Genomic DNA, 18,379 nt, shown 5'->3' with positions numbered 1-18,379 from the left:
GGCCGGTTGTTTAATGGAATTTCATTTTGATTCTTTTAGACTCCAAATCTTGCAACGGGTGTCTTCAAAACGACGTACACGTATTTGAACACCGTTTTGGATGGCGAACAGCCCGTTGTGTTGACATCACAGCACACAGTTACAAACACAATAACGGCGCCCGAGGATTACTTATCGATTTTGCAACCATCCGAACCGAGTGCAACACTATTCGAAACGAACACTTACTATAATACGATGGTATTGACGAAAACGCTAACCGATAATGACATTTCCAAGGTGATCAGTACGACGGATGTGGTGAAGCAAGTGGTGATCACGGAGCTGTTGCCATCAAAGAGTATGTCAGTGATGACATCGTACATTGCTATTGATGCTGAAGGAAATGAGAGTCCAGCTGACAAAGCCGATATTCTATCGTCACCCTTGCTATCGGCCACTGATGTTGTAAAAACGTTCTTCGTCACCTACACATACTTCAATACGTATTTGATCAACGGCAGCACAATTGTGCGTACGAATATGTCAACGTCATCCGTTGTGGCCACAGAAAAGCTTTACATTTATCCGACAATAAAACGAATGCCCGCACCACAAATGACAACACGAAATGCATTACCCATTCGCATTGAGCCGCTCGACAATAACATTGGCCTCGAAGATGATTACAAAACCGAATCCAACGAGCTCATGAACAATGAATTAAGACAAACTGTCAACTTGTATGCAACCAAAACATTTGCCACGACATTCACGTATTTCACAACTCTGTTGCAAGGTCCGACCAGTAGTGATGCATCGAACGGGCCATCATCGGTTCGTGATGATTATGACAATGAACATTTGTCGACGGTTGTCAATTCGCATACGCGTGTCGTTGAAAATGTTGTCACCGAATCGATTCCAATGAACTTTTTGCCATCGACGGCCGTGCATCGTCTGAAATTGCTCTTTTTTGGCGACGAACAAAATCAACCACAAATGAAAAATGAATTCAAGTACACAACTTTAGCCACCTTGATCGATGGCCAAGCAATTGAAATAACAGCAATAAAAAATACCATCGATCCGAGTTCAAAAGTCAAAGATGATATGCAAACGGCAAATGTTTACGCAAATTCACCAGCTCTGAGTAGTGAAGAGAGTAGCGAAGAGCATTTGATTGAAATTGATAACACAAAGAATGACCTGGAAAATGATCAAGAGGCAGCTGGAAGTGAGATTGAGCAACATGAAACTAGTCCGGTAAACAAGAATAAAGTCGATTCGAGTCAATTGCTTAAAAATTCGACAAAAATCAAAACACAAACCCAATCACCAGTCAGCAATTTGATTGGATCGATCAATTTCAATGGTTTGAAAGTACTTCGTCCGATGATTGATGCCGTTGCCGGTTTAATCAAACCCATGATCAATTGGAACAACGATAGTATTGCAAGTAATACTCAAACAATTACCGTGCATCATACATCGCCGTATCCATTGTATACGCCAGCTCGACCACACGGCGGAAGCCTACCACCAATTCCGGATTATATCGAAAATTATGCAGGCAATCAAAGTGGCGTAACAGTGCCACAACCACCGGGTAACATTGAACCAGCCAAAGGACACGCACGCAATCCGATTTACATTCCAGTTAATGGGAACAAGGAGAATTTTGAAAATATTGAAAATTTAACACCCGTCAACTTTCTGCCTCCCGAAATTGTCGATCACTCTGAAAGTAGCAACGAAATCTTACACACAAAACCCAATCCAAATTTGAGCCAGAATCCAAATCAAAAGAATAAAGTTCCAATTCTTGATGGCGGCATTCCGATTTCACCCGGTGACGTTATTACAGCCAATTCGGATGTTATTTTCGGACGACCAACTGGTAATCGGCCAAGAATTCCATTGAATAGAGGTGGGTTTGTTTTTCTTTCAATTACAGAATCTTGGAGAAACATTTTGAATATTGTTTGATCAAAATAAAGACATTTTTACATTATTTCAATCTAAAACTGCAAATTAGTTTAGTTCGTGTTCTTTTCCAATCTTTCAGATACTCCAGTTTCAACGGTCAAAACGATTGCAAACGGCAATATGTCACCGGAATCGTTTAATTCGGATTCGCATTCAATTTCCTCGGTTCATAGTGAAACGTATATTGGACCACCGCCACCATTGCCGCAGAAAACATTACCGCCATTGCAACAAAAACCACCGCATTTGGCCAAAGCAACACCACACTTTAATAAAATTCCCGTCTTCCGAAACAAACCAATGTTCATACAGAACAAGCCACAACACATTCTGTCTGCTTTGCCACCACATCAACTGATCGGCAATCAAGTGCATCCGAGCGCAGGATATTCAAATCAAGTGCATCCAAATCAGGGACCTCCAATTCTGAATCAAGGGCTACATCCGAATCAAGGACCACATCCGAATCAAGGACCACATCCGAATCAAGGGCACCCAAGCCAAGGACACCCGAATCAATTGCATCAAAACCAAGTACATCTGAACCAAGTGCACCCAAATCAGGTGCATCCAAACCAAGTGCACTTGAATCGAATCCGCGGCCATCTTGGTCACATCAACAAGGATCAACCGCTAAATCGTTTAGTTCAACAGCCGGTCCGACCGAATTTGATTCCTCTGAATCATGTGCTGCCAACACCGAATATTGGTGTGCAACCAAATCAAAATGATATGCATAAATATGTGTTGAACAATGTTGCCGGCGGTGTGAATGATATTATTGAAATTCAGCGCATTCCAGAAGTGTACAGTACGGATTTGCCACCGGTTCACATTTACCATGCACCACAAGAAATCGTCTCATTCACAGCGGAAACGATTGAGCCCACCAGAACAGCACATCGACCACACGACATTCAAACCATTGATCAATTCCCAGAGGTCGTTGAAAGTGCCACTGGCCAACCGTTGTTTGTGAATATTCAACCATCACAAATTGCAAAGGTTGTGATTCCACACGGTAGCTCAAGTGCTCTCATTTTCGGCGGTGTGCAAGAGATGCACAAGTCTGGCGAATACTTTGACGATCCATCACCATATCCAAATGCCAACGATCAAGTGGTTAGCATTCATGCGCAGCCATCGATTGCTGTCACAAATAATGTGAACGCTCAAGTGCAAGACGTGAACAATGTGCAAGTTGGTTCAATTCCAGCTGTGGCCAATCAAAAAGTGAACGTTGATTCACACGTTTTGAGTCAAGATGTTGATATGCATGTACCGCCAATTATATTCAGAAATCAAGACACAAATGACATTCCAATTACATCGGGAACAATTCCGAATAAGAACGAACCATATCAGCAGCAACAGCAGCATCGGCAACAACAATATAAGCAACAGCAACAGCAACATCAACCTCAGCCTCAGCCACAGTACCATTATAACCAACACATTCCAAATGTGTTCAATCGCAGTTATCAGGAGCCAAATCCATATCTTCAAATTCCAGCAGGAAATTTGATTCGCGATAATAATCGATCACCGTTCGTAGTTGACATTCAAAGCATAAATTTGGGTATGGGCCAAGACGATGCCGATGCCGATGCCGATGCCAACATTTCGGGTGAAGTGAACGATGACAATTTGCCGTTGCATTCACAAGCACCATCAATAAACGAACATTTCAATATCGATCAGCACAAAGATGATGACTACGAAAATGAGCACGGCGAAGTGATTCAGGAATCGAATTCGGTGCCGCAGCTCGTGTCTAGCGATCAATCGTTTTCGGATAATTTGAATCAAATTCCTGATTACACAAAACCAACGACCAAGAGTGTGCCCAAAGATCAACGCATCCCATTCACACAGACCGAAGCAAACAGCTTATGGAATAAGTATCCATCGACAAGTGAATTATACCCGGTGACCTTTACAACTGAACGGCCAACGTACAGTCAAACAACGCCACCACATTCACTGACCACGAGTCCAAATCGATCGCCGTTCGGAACGCATCAAGTGAAATTACAAATTCCACCTGTTGCACCAAACTTAGTCAATGATATGTATGTGCCGTTGAATCACACTCAAACGCACAAACCGATTTTGGCACACGGCCCAGGTTATGTCAATCGCAATCCAAATAATAAACCTGTTTTCTATGGACATCAATCAGTCGATCCAAGACCATCGAAGTTTGGAACTCCGCATCATATTACACTGCAAAATCCTCCAGTTCCACCACACTTTGCTGGGCCATTGTACACGGATGCACATCGACCACCACCAATTCCGCCACCACATCACTCGCGACGACCGGTTTCAATCAATCAAAAACCATTCTCAAGATATCCAGTGCATTACAACAAGCCAATCCCAACGAATTATTCGGTGCATCAAGGCGAACCAATCAAACCAAATTGGCATTCGAGCAAACCATTCGATGCCAACCACTTTGGACCCAATGCACCGCTTACAACCACAAGACATCCAACGACTTCACAAGATCAAACACCACAAACGAGCGAAGTGAATACGCACAGCACACATCGACCATTTGTTCCATCGAATAATCAACCAGATGCCGATTCAAAGATCACCCACTACACCGATCCATCAACGAATATTACACATTCCATACAAGAATCATCAGACATTTTCGATTTCACACGCGGCAAACCATTCGTTTACCCACCACAGCGACCAGTAACGCAGGAGCAGACATCGCATTTGAATATCGGCGAAGAGAAGCGGCCAGTGTCGAATGTAAAACACACAAAGACCAACGAAACACAGTCGAATGTGGAAATTGCACAGGCCGACATATTTGATTACAAGGAGAGCATAAATCCACACAATTTGGCTGCGATTACCGAAAATCCAAATCAAATTATGACCACGGACAATTTGCCGGGCATTACGAACACTGCCTTTATTCCGTTTGGCGAAAAGACAAAAGTTCCAATGCCAGTCATTGAACAAGTATATCCAAAAACACCGGCCACTGAAATGCAACCGCCACCAACTTATGCTACAAACTATAAGCCGTATATTCAAAAGCATGTGCCAGCCATTTCACCGTCACCGCATCACCAAAATGTGTTGATTGAAGAGGTGATGGGATTGTCACCGCCCCCAATTCCGAAAATCAAGAAACAACCATCCGAAATGCATGGCAACTACGGTAAAGTGGCGATTTCACACGGCAATTTGCATCCGGTGCACAAACCAAATGCAGGTCATTTCTCCATTACCGCTCCAACGCACTATCCAGAAACGTCATACGTTACAACGCATCACGATAGTTATGTGGAAAGTGGCACAGAAATGGGTGCCATTGGTGAGCCACAAATCGTAACGAGCACTGAAGATCCAGAGGTGGCCGATAGCGATCCAAATGATAGTGTACGAATTCCATATCATAATGTGGATCGTGAGAAACCGGTTACAAAGGTACCGTCTCGAATACCAGACATTACGACTACCAAAGGTGACGATGTGATCGATTTGGATGATTATGTTCGGTATAGCATTGATTCGAAACCAGAATTGCCGAAAATCACAACGCGAAAACCATTCAAACCAACATCGAATGGTCACATGCCACAGTCACCGCAATTCGATGAAAATGTTTTGGTGCAGCAGCCATCACAGCATCACATCTTTGAAGAAACAATGAGCACAACATCAAGAGGCACACCATCAACCACAATGGCCACCGACAATTTCATCCAGCCAACGGCAACTCTTAAGGTTCAAACGGTTAAGGCTACTCGACACACGGTTCACGATACAAAAGTGTTAACGGTAACAACCACCAAGACAACCGTTCGATCACAGGGCATCACATCAACAATTTTACTCACATTGACCAGAACGAAAACATCAACATTCGTTGACACTATCACGCACACACTGGTCAAACCGACCCGGGTTAGTCACGAGCCAACGATTAAACCAACCATCTTCACTGCACCAATTACAATGCAAAAGGTTTCCGGATCGTCGGCATCAATCGTACCGAATCCATCGTTCTCGATTTATGCCATTGGATCACCGCACGATGAAAGCGAACATGAGCACGACAGTTCGAATGTGTCCAGCGAAGATCAGTCATTCGAATTGGAAGACATTCATGATATTGAGCATATGATTGCGCCAACACCAAGAATCCCCGAACCATCGATCACAAAACATGTTGGTAGTAACTCGGCGGCGGCCAACGCCACCAACGATAGCATTTTCGTTGTGATGACCGATCGCAAGAAACTCGGAACGATCAATATTAACGCTGATCTACTGCATACGTTGAGCACGAATTTACAAAATGCAACCACTAAAATGCATCATGATGAAAAGACGAGCGGCACACAGAAGAAGGCCCAGGCTACAATTGGAGCCATTGACGATGTTTCCACCGATGATGATGATTTCTTCGACGATTTACCCAAACGAGATGAAGATGATAACCGAAATGATGTTAGCCATGTACTGCTTGGCGGCATTCTGATTGCAACTCCACCACGCTCATCGGAAGTGTCGAAGAAAAATGGTGCTAAACTGCCGAAAACAACCACACACAATTATGATATCAATCTGGCCGATGAAATTGACGAACACATTGAGAGCCAAGGTGCAGCGATCATCGAAGAAACACGAACATCACATGATAAGAGCCGAGTCACCACACAGCCTGAATGCCAACCGGACTGCAAGGCGGTTAACAATGAAATTTGCCAGATTACCGGCGATTTGGCCAGGTGCATTTGTCGACCTGGTTTCGCCCGAATGTTCCTCGATCGACCATGCAAACGTAAGTTTATCGATCCAAATGAATACACAAGTCGAGATGAACATGAAATTCGAAGTGTTTCCAATTTGCAAGTTTTTTTTTTTTTAATTTAATTTTTCTCTTCAAATTTAATTTGCAGCTACGTACACATACACGTTGCATTTGGCCGTTTCTCAGCTGCAGAGTCAATCATTGAAATACGAAGATGCATTGCGCAATCCATCGTCACCAAAATATTCGCACTTGATGCAAGTTGTACACGACGCCATCGATCGCATGGTAATGCAATCCGAACTACGTGACATATATCATGGCGTTCATGTGGCTGGCTTCAACAATATCACTCGATCGAACAGCACACAGGCATCGTCGAAAGTATCGATCGGACCGATGTCATTGCCAATGAAAGGCATCGAAACCGAATTCCATCTGCAATTGTCCGATAATTCAAAGAACGAAGAGCAAATTATGGACGTGTTCAAGAAGTATTTGCAAAAGAATAACTTCAATTTGGGCGGCACCAACTTGTATTCATCACAGTCGCTCATTGAACATCTACGTGCTAATGGTAAGATTTGCTACAATCCACAATATTATTCAAAAATTTATCTTATCAAGTTAAGAAAAAAGATTTTTGGGTTCTCGAATTTAGATAAAATATGACGTTACTTAATAAAATATATTTACCTTCAGATTTCGACGAATGTATGAATGCGAAATACCATGATTGCTCAGAGAATGCATACTGCTTCAATTTGCGTGGCACCTATACTTGTTCCTGCAAAGAAGGTAATTTTTTAAGTTTTTATTGCAATGATGAAGTCAATTTTTGAAAATTCAAAATCACCATCGAATTTAATGCGATGAGACTGGCTTTTTCTCATTAAAATATAATATGGTTTCTAATTCAATTTCAGGTTTTGTCGACATGTCAGAGAATCCATTGTATCCGGGTCGAGTGTGTTCAGCCGAAATGATGGGCTGTAATCAATGCAATTATCACGGAAGCTGCATTGAGCATATCGATGAAGATAGCGAAGTGCAAGAAATGCTTTGCGATTGCTTCCAATGGTATGCAGGCGAAAGGTGTCAATACAATTTGAAAGGTAAAGCTTCACACTATTTTCCATCATACCAACAATATTTTATGGAAATTAGGCTTTTTTCTTTGAGATTTACTAATATTTTATTTTAAAAGCGAGATGAAATCAAATGTTGTTTTAAATGATTTTTTGAAATATTTTGAAATTAACAAATTTGCAATTCAATTTACAGTGTTGCTTGTTGGTCTAATCGCATTGGGCGGTATTATGTTTGCATTGCTGTTGATTTGTATCATATTAACATGCTGGAAACACAACCGTCCAAGTAGTGGCCGACGACGAACCGTCGTACCTGGCATCGATATACTGCCACACAAGACTCTGACTGTGCACGGAAGTGGCAGTAAAACAGGAACACTGCAAGATAGACGCGCAATGATCGAGGATACCAGCAGCGAAACGAGTGAAGATTCGTTGCAGTTGCCATATGTCACGAAGAAGGTAATTTTTGTTCAATCATTCTAAACCAACCGAATTTGAATAGGTTTAAACGAAAATGTTCTGTTTTTACATTAAACTTTGGTTTTGTAAAAAAAAATAAAATCGAATGAAAACATTGTTTAATTTTAAATAGCAACATCAGCAAAATGCTTCATCGAAAAATTCGAAAAAGGTTGTTAGCAAGCCGACATCTGCACCTCCGAAGGGTGTTGCCCCATCACCACCAAAAGGTAACAATAACACAGCAACGATGGATCAAAATCAATCATTGCCGGTGATGATTCCGCGCGCAAAATACTATTCGCAACAAACGACACCAGCTCCACCAGATCCACAGCAACAACATCAACATCAAGATCGGTGAGTTACTTATTTTGCCACAGTCATTTGAAAATCAAATAAATAACGGAAGCGAAAGAAATAGAATGAAATGTTTGTTTTTTTTTTTCAGTCGTGGGATGCAAACGGGTGTAGCAACGGCAACTCAAGGGCAAGCAACGATGTTCACAACAACCGATTCGATTGGTTCAACTGCGGAGGCGAAATTGTTAAGCTACTTAGATGCTAGTCCATCAACGTCGAAGGTAAATTTACGCATTCTCTTGAAATGTTTCACGTTGGAAAATAATTGGGCGAATTTTTTTTTTCTCCAGAATTTTGTAAAGAAGAAGGCGAGTACGCATAATAGCAAGAGTCATTTAAATGATGACAGTTTAAATCATCATTATCCATATCATTCGGGTGAAACAGGTTTGATTTTGTTTCTATTCGATTTTTTTTTATGCATTTTTTTTTTCGAAACGACATTTTATCGTTTTCAAATGAATTAAAAAATCGTTTTCATTTGTTCCACAGGCGCGTTAGTATCAGCTGGATTTGAGGTATCTGCCACTGTAGTTCATGACAGTTTGACTATTGTTCCGAATTCAAATGGTTTGGATGCCGCCAGCAGTGTATCGACCAACAAAAAAACCACCGATCACCTGGTCGACTGGTTGACGCATGTGCCAGAGCATGAACTGTAAGTGTTTTTCTCTTTCACTGCCTGTCTCTATGTTAAAATTCATAAGAAAATTTACGAAAGAAAAAAAAACGGAAATGAACAAAGAAGAGAAACTCATGTCCAAAATTGATTTGTATTCAGAATAATATCGGAGGCACGTTCATATGGCGAAACATTGGTGCATCCACAAACGAAAACGTTGATCCAATCGCCGCATTATCGAAGTCAAAATACCAGCGTGTACGATAAGCCATTGTCAACGATCATGATGGATGATGCTGATACGATGGCTGAACGTGATTTGGGCTCAACATTCCTACTGCCACACACGCATCTATACAAACCGGATAGAGTAAGTCAAATGGCAATCAAAAATGAAAAAGATTATTCATATTTATTCATACAAATTCACATTTTTTCGATTTTTTTCTCCATAATTTTCATTTTTTTTTTTTTCACCCTTTTAGTTTCATTAAAATTCATTCGTACTAAAAAAAAATACCCCATCCCTTCTTCCCTTTGCAGGCGAGCGACATATCCGGATTCGATTCGCTATAATGAACGCTGCTCGTCGCACAGTGGGCCCCAATTTGTTATGAGCTTGAGAATTATTTATTTTTGTTTTTAAAGTAATTGTTTCATTCTGCAAAAGAAAAACAACACACACTATTTAAGCAATGCAAATTTTACATGCGTTTCCGTTTTGAAATCGTTTTTCGAACATTTTTTTTTTCTCTGTGTGTGTAAATGACAATGCTATTTTTATTGACTATTTTTATACTTTTGTAAATTATATTACGAAAATGAACAATGCAGCCATATAGAAGAATAAAAACTCTGTAATATTGTAGTGTTATCAATGGACGTGAACGTTAAAAGTGTAAAACAGAAAAGATGAACAATCGAAAGAAAAACCCGCTCCCGTTTGTTCAATGTAGAGAAACAGGAAGAGAAAATCAATCGATTTGCGAAAACAGCAAATCGAGATGTCGTGAGGAAAAGACCCAACCGAATTTCAAACCAATCGAAAAACATAAAATATTGGCAAACATTTTCTACAATAGAATCCAATACAAGGCACATCATAAAGGTCTACCTCATTCAATAAATCCATTGTAACTAGCTTAAAACTGGTTTTTCATATGTCAATGTGAAAAATTGAGACGATTTTGAACGAGAAAAACAATTCATTTTTTTTTTGTTGTGAAATTTAATTAGTAGCGATTTCGATAATGGTGTGGTGATGCAAATAGTCAGTTTTAATTTTTTTTCAATTTTTTTTTAATTTTTTTTTTTTTTTTTTTTGTACGAACGAAAGTGGAATAAAGTAGATTTTAAGTGTCAAACAGAAATGAAATTCGTTTCTGCTTTGTCGTCAAATGGAAAAACGCAATCAATGAACGTGAACATAATGATATTTTAAATGGAAAATATGACGTTTTAATGGTTACGCAGAAAAAAAAAAAAAGAAACAGAAAAACAATTGAATTAGTGCCAAAAATGTTTGAAAAACAGAAATATCGACGATGATAACACAAAATGACGATCATTTTTTTTTAATTTATGAATAAAGCGAGAAAAATGCAGAGAAAAAAAATGAAAACGGACACACATATATAATGTACTACTATGACGGTGGGTTGACATTTATTCCGAGACGACAATATTATGTTCTAGTTTGATTTTAAGACAGATAAAAAAAAATAAACGTTGAAATTAAAAATAACATTACAATATGCTTTCCAATCGCAACAAAAAACGAACAAATAGAAGAGAAAACACACAAACATTTCGAGTGTGTTTTATCATCAAATGAATTGAATTCAAATTGGAAACAAAATAAAATCTTTCAAAAAATATACACCTTTCAAATTCTATTTAACATTATGTAATAATTTAATCTAACTTTAAATGACAACAAAATCAAAAACAAATCGAAAAGATGAGAAAAAAACAAACAATTATTATCTACATTCATTGATTTATATTTTGCTTTTAAATATAAAAGAAATCAACAAAACCTATTGTGTATTGTAAAACATAAAGTTTAAATATATCTATAAATAAAACTTACGACATTTTTTTGTTTTTATTTTCAATTTTATTGCTTGAGAATACCCAGCTGATCGGCTCAGATTTATCGTAAGTATGAATTTGTACCATTACATGAAATGCAGAATGCTATTTTTATCCTCATTCATGATTCGAAAACAAAAATATCGATTTGAAGGAATAAATTGAAATAAAATGAAAAAAAAAAAAAAAAAACTAATCATTTGAGATAATGTCCGTTTGCATTTTTTTTCTGCTTTGCTTAGGGTGTTGGGTATCATATTTTTGGAAGCATTTTACTCGTGTTCTATTGACGTAGCCAAACGTGGAATGCTTTGTATACTGATACATGTATTTGCTTGGAACTCAGTTGACCGAAGCGCCATCTAAAGAACGGATGGCGAATTCGTTATGTCTGTATGTTATACTTCAGTATTTCGTTTGACAGAACGGAGAGTGTACTTGATTGTATTGTCATTAGCCTTAGATTATCTAGGTGGTGTTTGCGCTCAATATCAGTTGTCAAAGTAAAAAAGAATAGGACCGTTGGACGTAGCAATATTAACACTTAGGAAAAAAAATTATGGCAGATGTATATGATGAAGATGGAGAAAAAAAGCCAGTTGAAAACATTTGTTGAGTCAGACATGTTTTTCAGCTTACCGATCATAAAAGTTTGAGTGATACCAGAAAACACGTTCTCGTCAAATTAAAAAAACCGAGCCAATTAATCGATAGTAGGGAACGAAATAAACGAATGCACGAACGAAAAAATGTGTCCATGGTTGAAAACATCAAGGATCGGATGACCAATTTGAATTCTAAATTTTTTCTACAATTTTTTGGAACCATTCTTCATTCGAAAAAAAATTCGATTTGTGGAAAATACGTTTTTTGACCAAGATTTGAGTTGTTCCATTTTATAGCAGTTTTTCGATATCCGATTACTCAAAAAAATTGTTCCTACATTAAAAAAAAAAGTAAAAACACTACATTAAACTACATAAAATCTACAATTTATTTTATTTAACATGAATTGAAATCGCCCTACCCGAAGTCATTTCGGCAAATTTTTCAAGATTTGAATATTCATCTGATAATAATTATCAATCATTATATAATGCAAGTTTAATATAGTTTTGGGCGATTTCCTCATAAAAATGCACAATATGAAGAAAAAACCAAAGAAAAATCCATGAAAAAATCTACAAAACAGAAGAAAATCACTTTTTTTCTAGAACAAACCCAAACAAAATTCCATTTGATTCAAAACGATTTTATTTTTCAACTTGTTGTTCATAAATTCCATGGTTTCTCATGTTAAAACTAAATTAAATGGTAAATAAAATATGAAATCAGATCAATGTGGTGATGCATTGTGTGTTTGCTAAATGAAATCAATGTTCTGAAGCCTCTAAGATCTAAACATTTATTATGAAATCAGTTGTAGTTTTTGTTGTAGTTTTTGTTTAGATGAAAAAATTAAAGGAAATTTTTCATATTCACATATATTATGTTGTTCCCTTGATTAGTCCCTGCAAAAAGCGCACGCTACTAGATTAATTCTAATTTTTGATGAATAAACATATTCAATTTTACCCAAAAACTAATCATTTTTTTAGGTAATAGTGAATGTTAACTTAATTCAATAAAGTAGTTGTTGTTCAATACAAATAACATGAAACTCAAATATCTTGATCTCACTTCAATCGAATGAACAATTCAAATGTTAAGTTAAGTGACTTGTTTTTACACGCTATCTCTAAGTATATGTGAGAGAAAAAAAAAATCTTCAATGGGCACTTTTCGGACTGCCGTCAGTTTTAGATCAATTAGCATCTTATAAATACAGCAAGAAAAAGGTGACAATACCGCTTCCAATCGACACCAAGAAACTCAAGTGATTGGTCTTCTCCTTGTGCGTTGAGTACCGAATTCTGAAAAATAAATAATAAATTGAATTTTAAATGAATTTGGTGGTCGTTATCAAAGCAAAATTATATTTGTGACTCAATGACGCAGTTGTCAATTGAATTTATTACGTACTGTTGGGCTTTGCGTGGTGTGAATGGAGTCGGCGGACAAATTCCAGGCACATCGCTGTCAAAGTAATTTATGGTCATCATGAAAATGGTGACCAAAACAGCAACGACCAAGGGCTGCGTAAGGTAGACATAGTTGACTTGTGTCCATTCAACACCGGCATTGACTTTGCTAGACAATTCGGAATTCATGTCCTTCAACAGCGTTTGTATCACCTTGTTACCTGGGAAAAATATGCAAAAAAAAGAGCAGAAAATGCAATTAATTGAAAAAAAAATCAATGAAAATAAACCTAAGCACATTTTATCAAACAGAAAGATAACAGAAAAAAATGGGAAATTTACGGAAAAAAATTGCTTTTCATTCCAAAAATTAATAAATGGAAATAAAAGTCGTGTTCAAGAAATGTCTCGCAAAAACTCTGATTGGGTTTCAAAAAAATTGTTTCTAAAAATAGTACCAATTCAGTCCGAAGCGTGTGAAAATGCAATTTCCTTCATAAGATCTAATCTTTTTATAGGCACAAACTTAAAAAATACAAGTATAGTACGCTTGTATCGGAATATAAAAAAAACCAGCGATCAAAAAAATGCGAATTGGCTATGATGCAATTGTCAACTGATGAGTTGAATGCAAAAAAAAAACCGAACCGAGTATAAAATAGAAAACAACGAAAAGGTTTCCAAACCGAAATGCCAGAAGTGAGAAACCACGACAGAAAAAAACAAACCAAATAGACGACTAGAGTTTCAATGAAGCCAAGTTGTGTGTGTCTTATGGGAGAGAAACGTTGGCCATATAACGGCAATAATTGATATACACTATTTCCACATCGTGTATTTGTGTAGGTGGAACGAACTTTGTATGTCGTGTGTATTTCTCTTATTCGCTTTGAATTTTTATGACCGAAGAATGGAAAAAAAAAACCAACAATTTCACTATTATCGATTATTGCGAGAGTGTTACTTCATTCGTTCAACACATGCGAGAAGCCAATTGCACACAAAATTCGTGATCCTTTGCCGTTAACGTCACATTATCATCGTAACTCATTCAACGCATAATCGATGAGATCATCTGGTGTTTTGTTTACACGCTATTTTTGGCTTTGTTTGCCGAATTATTGTTAAAACAAGCAGAAAAAAAAAACCGATGAATGCGATTCCATTAGCCTCAATGACATTTGTGTATTTGGTTTCGTTTTTTTTTTTTTTGTTTCTTTTTGCGTATATTTCACTAGCATCGCATTTAACTTACTGAGAGCTGCGATGACCACCGTTAATACTAGGGCAGCTGCAATGAATGTGTTGTTCAGTTTAATTGTAGCGCGTGATGTTTTTTTCGTATTATTGCCCAATTTCTCCAACGAATCATCATCATCATCGTCGAATTCTCTGAACAGTGATCGTCGCACTGAATCCAGCTTCTTCGTCATTTTTGGGCTGTTTTGTGATATGGGACTTCAACGTGACTGAGTTCAAAATTTTTGACGAAAATTCGGTTCAGGTGGAATTTGCTCGGTTTTCTTCTTTCTCTTTTCAATCCACTCTAGTCAAGCAATTCGTTTGTAGCAATCGTAATTTTTGCTGCAATAAATTTCGACTTTTCTTCTTTTGTTTTTTTTTTTTTTTTTTGTTCACTGCGTTCTCATTAGATAAAACACCGAATTATTTACATTGGCTGGGATGTTGATTCAAAGGCAACAAACACGCTAATATTTTGTGGGAAAAAACAAAACACAGACAATTTTTCTCGTTTAAATTTTGCGAATGTGTGATTCACTTCCGGCAAACACAGAGATTATGCACCAGATTTACATTCGATATCAAACTCTATTTCTGACCGAAATACCGAAAAAAAATAGACGCAAATTAAATTTAGGTAGCCGCTGTTGCTCTTTTTACGTCTGTTTGAATGGACTATACTACTACGGTGTGTTTTGTTTTTCATTCGCTGTGTTTACAGCAGCAGCGGCGGTGACAACAAACACCACAACACAAACCGACTCGCATACGTCACATACACACTAATGAAGTAGTTAAGATATGGTTGCGTACACCAGCCGCTTTGCATGTGTGTGCATGGACACAGAACATCTGCACTGTGGTGCGGCTATGTGTGCGGAGAGAGCATCACATCGGATCGTGTTTGTGCGTACGCTATCCAAACTGCATTTGTATCAAAATAGTTTCACTGTTTGCCCGATTAACAGATGACACAGCCAACTTCATTTTGTTTCCTCGGTGCAATATTAGAATTATTGAAATCGAATGGACCGAACAGATCTAATGCATGGAAAATATAGAAATGAGGACAAAGCTAGTTTCAAATCGACAAAGTGATTCAATTTCACTTGCAAATTTCGGTTTTTGCATATTAGAGGAATGAAAAGAACAATCTTTTTTTTGTTTTTTTTTTTTCTAATATTTTTCATCTTTTTTTTTATGAAGTTTTCCGAAATAACTCATTTCTCCTCAATAGCTTTGTTTGTTTTTTAATTGGATTTTTTTTTTCATTCTCTATTTTTATCCTTGAACTTTATCCCAAAAAATGATGTTGTAAGTAAACATTTGGAAAATCTTTAAGAAGAAACAAGAGAAATTTTATTTCAATTTTAGTTTGCAGAAAATCGATGCGATTTCAAAAAGTATCTCCATTCAATCGATGGAAATATTCAAATTCAAATTTGATTTTTGAATTGATGTGCGTTACCATTAAACGCATCCATTCTTCGTACTGTCACTGGCATTGACAGGTTCGGCGCTCTGTTTTGAGTTTCCACGCGATACATTGACCAAAAATCTACCGTCAAATTCCGATTGTGTGTGGTGTGCACGAATTTACCGAAAATCACCCGTTTTCTGCCAAATTTCCCGAAAAAACCTTACATTTTCCCTGCAAATTTGTCTAGCTCGTGTTCAAAATGAGTACAATTATGGAGAAAATTGCGGCGATCGAGTCAGAGGTAAATAAATGTTGATTGTTTCATTGGTTTGTGTATTTTAAGGTTATGCCAGCGATTTGTGAATCGGTTCGCCCGGTAAAAAACATTCTGAATTGGCAATTGAAATGTGAATTTTTTCCACTCTTTCAAATCAAAATGCTAACAACGACGAAAATTAATTTTTCAGATGGCTCGAACGCAAAAGAATAAGGCGACTGCTGGCCATTTGGGTATGTTGAAGGCCAAATTGGCAAAGTTGCGTCGTGAATTGATCACACCAAAGGGTGGTGGCGGTGCATCTGAGCAAGGATTCGAAGTGGCCAAAACGGGAGACGCTCGTGTGGGTTTTGTCGGGTTTCCGTCGGTTGGCAAGTCAACGTTACTATCAACATTAGCCGGTGTTTACTCCGAAGTGGCAGCATACGAGTTCACAACGTTGACAACGGTGCCTGGCTGTATCAAATATAAAGGTGCAAAGATTCAATTGCTTGATTTGCCCGGTATCATCGAAGGTGCCAAGGATGGTAAAGGTCGTGGTCGACAGGTTATTGCTGTCGCCCGTACGTGCAATCTTATTTTCATGGTTTTGGATGTGCTGAAACCGTTGCACCATAAAAAATTGCTGGAACATGAATTGGAAGGGTTTGGCATTCGATTGAATCAAACACCGCCAAACATTTATTACCGGAAAAAGGACAAAGGTGGTATTAATTTTAATTCAATGGTGGCACAAAGTGAACTCGATTTAGATACAGTTAAAACCATTTTATCGGAATATAAAATCCATAATGCCGATATCACGCTTCGATATGATGCCACTTCGGATGATTTAATTGATGTTATTGAAGGCAACCGTATCTATATCCCATGCATTTATCTGCTCAATAAAATTGATCAAATTAGTATCGAAGAATTGGATGTCATTTACAAGATTCCACATTGTGTACCCATTTCGGCTCATCATCGCTGGAACTTTGACGATTTACTGGAACTCATGTGGAGCTATTTGAAATTGGTGCGAATGTGAGTACCACTTTCCAATATTTTGTCTTTTTTCAATCAGGTTTTTTTTTTTCATTGCTAAGCGATGGATCCTTTTCTGTTAAATTTCTTCTCGGACTGATCAGAAACATAAATTTATTTGGTTTATTCTTTGAATTGATGAAAAATGCTACAATTTTCAGTCAACAATGTTTACATTTTCTTTCACATCAAAATGTGTCATTTTCTATCAAATTTATTGAATTTTCATTTTTTTTTTCTTTTCCCAATTGCAGCTATACGAAACCGAAGGGACAACTGCCGGATTACAACTCACCAGTTGTATTGCATTGTGAACGCACTTCGATCGAGGACTTCTGTAACAAACTTCATCGTACCATTGCTAAAGAATTTAAATAGTTAGTATTACGATTGATTTCATTTTTTTGTTTTTTTTTTTTTTCAAATTGAACAGAGAAATTCCAATGTTTTGATTTCAAAGATGGTCATTTAGAGGTTCATGGCACAAATGTACCTCATTAAATTGAAATATTACTTGAAATAACCGTATTGATAGATTTCTTCATTTTTACTTTGTTTTAAATCATAAATTTGATTTCAATACGGTTTAAAATCGTTAAAAAATCGAATCGAATTATGATTTTCTGTAGAAAATTTCAATCCGAATAATTTTTCCCTTTAAATTTCGAATAAAACCAATCTTTTATTTTATTTCAGCGCTCTTTGCTGGGGATCATCAGTGAAGCATCAACCGCAAAAAGTAGGAATCGAGCATATTTTGAATGATGAAGATGTCGTTCAAATTGTCAAGAAGGTCTAAACTCAACACTGACTGCACCGAGACTATCAAGATTTTTGTCTGAAAATTCGTTAATTTGAAATCACACGAATCAAACCCTCAAACTTGTTATTTTAACAAAAACAATATTTTTTTTTTTAAATATACAATATTACTTATGATAAATGGGGCATTTCATTTAATTGAAACGATAAATTCTAGCAAAATATTCTTTGATATATTTTCC

At 37.5% G+C, this 18,379-nt stretch overlaps 3 protein-coding genes across 3 annotated transcripts in view; 2 read left to right on the top strand and 1 right to left on the bottom strand.

The window, feature by feature from the left end:
- The window catches only part of LOC129576235 (serine-rich adhesin for platelets), a 76,189-nt gene extending 64,803 nt beyond the window's left edge, over positions 1 to 11,386 (top strand). Inside the window, exons 7-18 of the mRNA XM_055460942.1 lie at positions 40 to 1,909; positions 2,048 to 6,787; positions 6,906 to 7,334; positions 7,460 to 7,555; positions 7,684 to 7,872; positions 8,042 to 8,310; positions 8,444 to 8,670; positions 8,762 to 8,894; positions 8,964 to 9,060; positions 9,166 to 9,331; positions 9,455 to 9,665; positions 9,839 to 11,386. Coding sequence (XP_055316917.1) covers positions 40 to 1,909; positions 2,048 to 6,787; positions 6,906 to 7,334; positions 7,460 to 7,555; positions 7,684 to 7,872; positions 8,042 to 8,310; positions 8,444 to 8,670; positions 8,762 to 8,894; positions 8,964 to 9,060; positions 9,166 to 9,331; positions 9,455 to 9,665; positions 9,839 to 9,871 — 8,460 coding nt within the window. The 3' untranslated portion in view covers positions 9,872 to 11,386. The remainder of the gene's footprint in view (positions 1 to 39; positions 1,910 to 2,047; positions 6,788 to 6,905; positions 7,335 to 7,459; positions 7,556 to 7,683; positions 7,873 to 8,041; positions 8,311 to 8,443; positions 8,671 to 8,761; positions 8,895 to 8,963; positions 9,061 to 9,165; positions 9,332 to 9,454; positions 9,666 to 9,838) is intronic.
- A 1,234-nt stretch (positions 11,387 to 12,620) lies between these two features.
- Positions 12,621 to 15,410, bottom strand: LOC129576345 (uncharacterized). Its single transcript, XM_055461293.1, has 3 exons — positions 14,666 to 15,410; positions 13,412 to 13,631; positions 12,621 to 13,302 (listed from the first exon to the last, which is right to left on the bottom strand). Exons 1-3 carry the CDS (start codon positions 14,841 to 14,843, stop codon positions 13,206 to 13,208), a joined length of 495 nt encoding a protein of 164 aa, XP_055317268.1. The 5' UTR covers positions 14,844 to 15,410; the 3' UTR covers positions 12,621 to 13,205.
- A 753-nt stretch (positions 15,411 to 16,163) lies between these two features.
- LOC129576344 (GTP-binding protein 128up) lies at positions 16,164 to 18,318 on the top strand. The gene is made up of 4 exons (XM_055461292.1): positions 16,164 to 16,373; positions 16,540 to 17,375; positions 17,630 to 17,752; positions 18,072 to 18,318. Exons 1-4 carry the CDS (start codon positions 16,332 to 16,334, stop codon positions 18,172 to 18,174), a joined length of 1,104 nt encoding a protein of 367 aa, XP_055317267.1. The 5' UTR covers positions 16,164 to 16,331; the 3' UTR covers positions 18,175 to 18,318.
- The last annotated feature ends 61 nt before the right edge of the window (positions 18,319 to 18,379 follow it).

Source organism: Sitodiplosis mosellana, unplaced genomic scaffold (genome assembly GCF_009176505.1).
Source record: "Sitodiplosis mosellana isolate CC-2019 unplaced genomic scaffold, AAFC_SMos_1.0 Smas_scaffold_6181, whole genome shotgun sequence".
Classification (NCBI taxonomy): Eukaryota; Metazoa; Arthropoda; class Insecta; order Diptera; family Cecidomyiidae; genus Sitodiplosis; species Sitodiplosis mosellana.
The sequence above is the reverse complement of the archived record's forward strand: the minus strand, read 5'-3'. Positions and strand labels throughout refer to the sequence as shown.

Excerpts from the sequence above, each read along its gene's own strand:
- LOC129576345 (XM_055461293.1), bottom strand. The coding sequence starts at position 14,843 with ATGACGAAGAAGCTGGATTCAGTGCGACGATCACTGTTCAGAGAATTC. Across the intron at positions 13,632-14,665 it reads GGTGGTCATCGCAGCTCTCA|GTAACAAGGTGATACAAACG; the intron begins GTAAGTTAAATG and ends TATTTTTCCCAG. Across the intron at positions 13,303-13,411 it reads ACACCACGCAAAGCCCAACA|AATTCGGTACTCAACGCACA; the intron begins GTACGTAATAAA and ends TTTATTTTTCAG.
- LOC129576344 (XM_055461292.1), top strand. The coding sequence starts at position 16,332 with ATGAGTACAATTATGGAGAAAATTGCGGCGATCGAGTCAGAG. Across the intron at positions 16,374-16,539 it reads TTGCGGCGATCGAGTCAGAG|ATGGCTCGAACGCAAAAGAA; the intron begins GTAAATAAATGT and ends TTAATTTTTCAG. Across the intron at positions 17,376-17,629 it reads TATTTGAAATTGGTGCGAAT|CTATACGAAACCGAAGGGAC; the intron begins GTGAGTACCACT and ends TCCCAATTGCAG.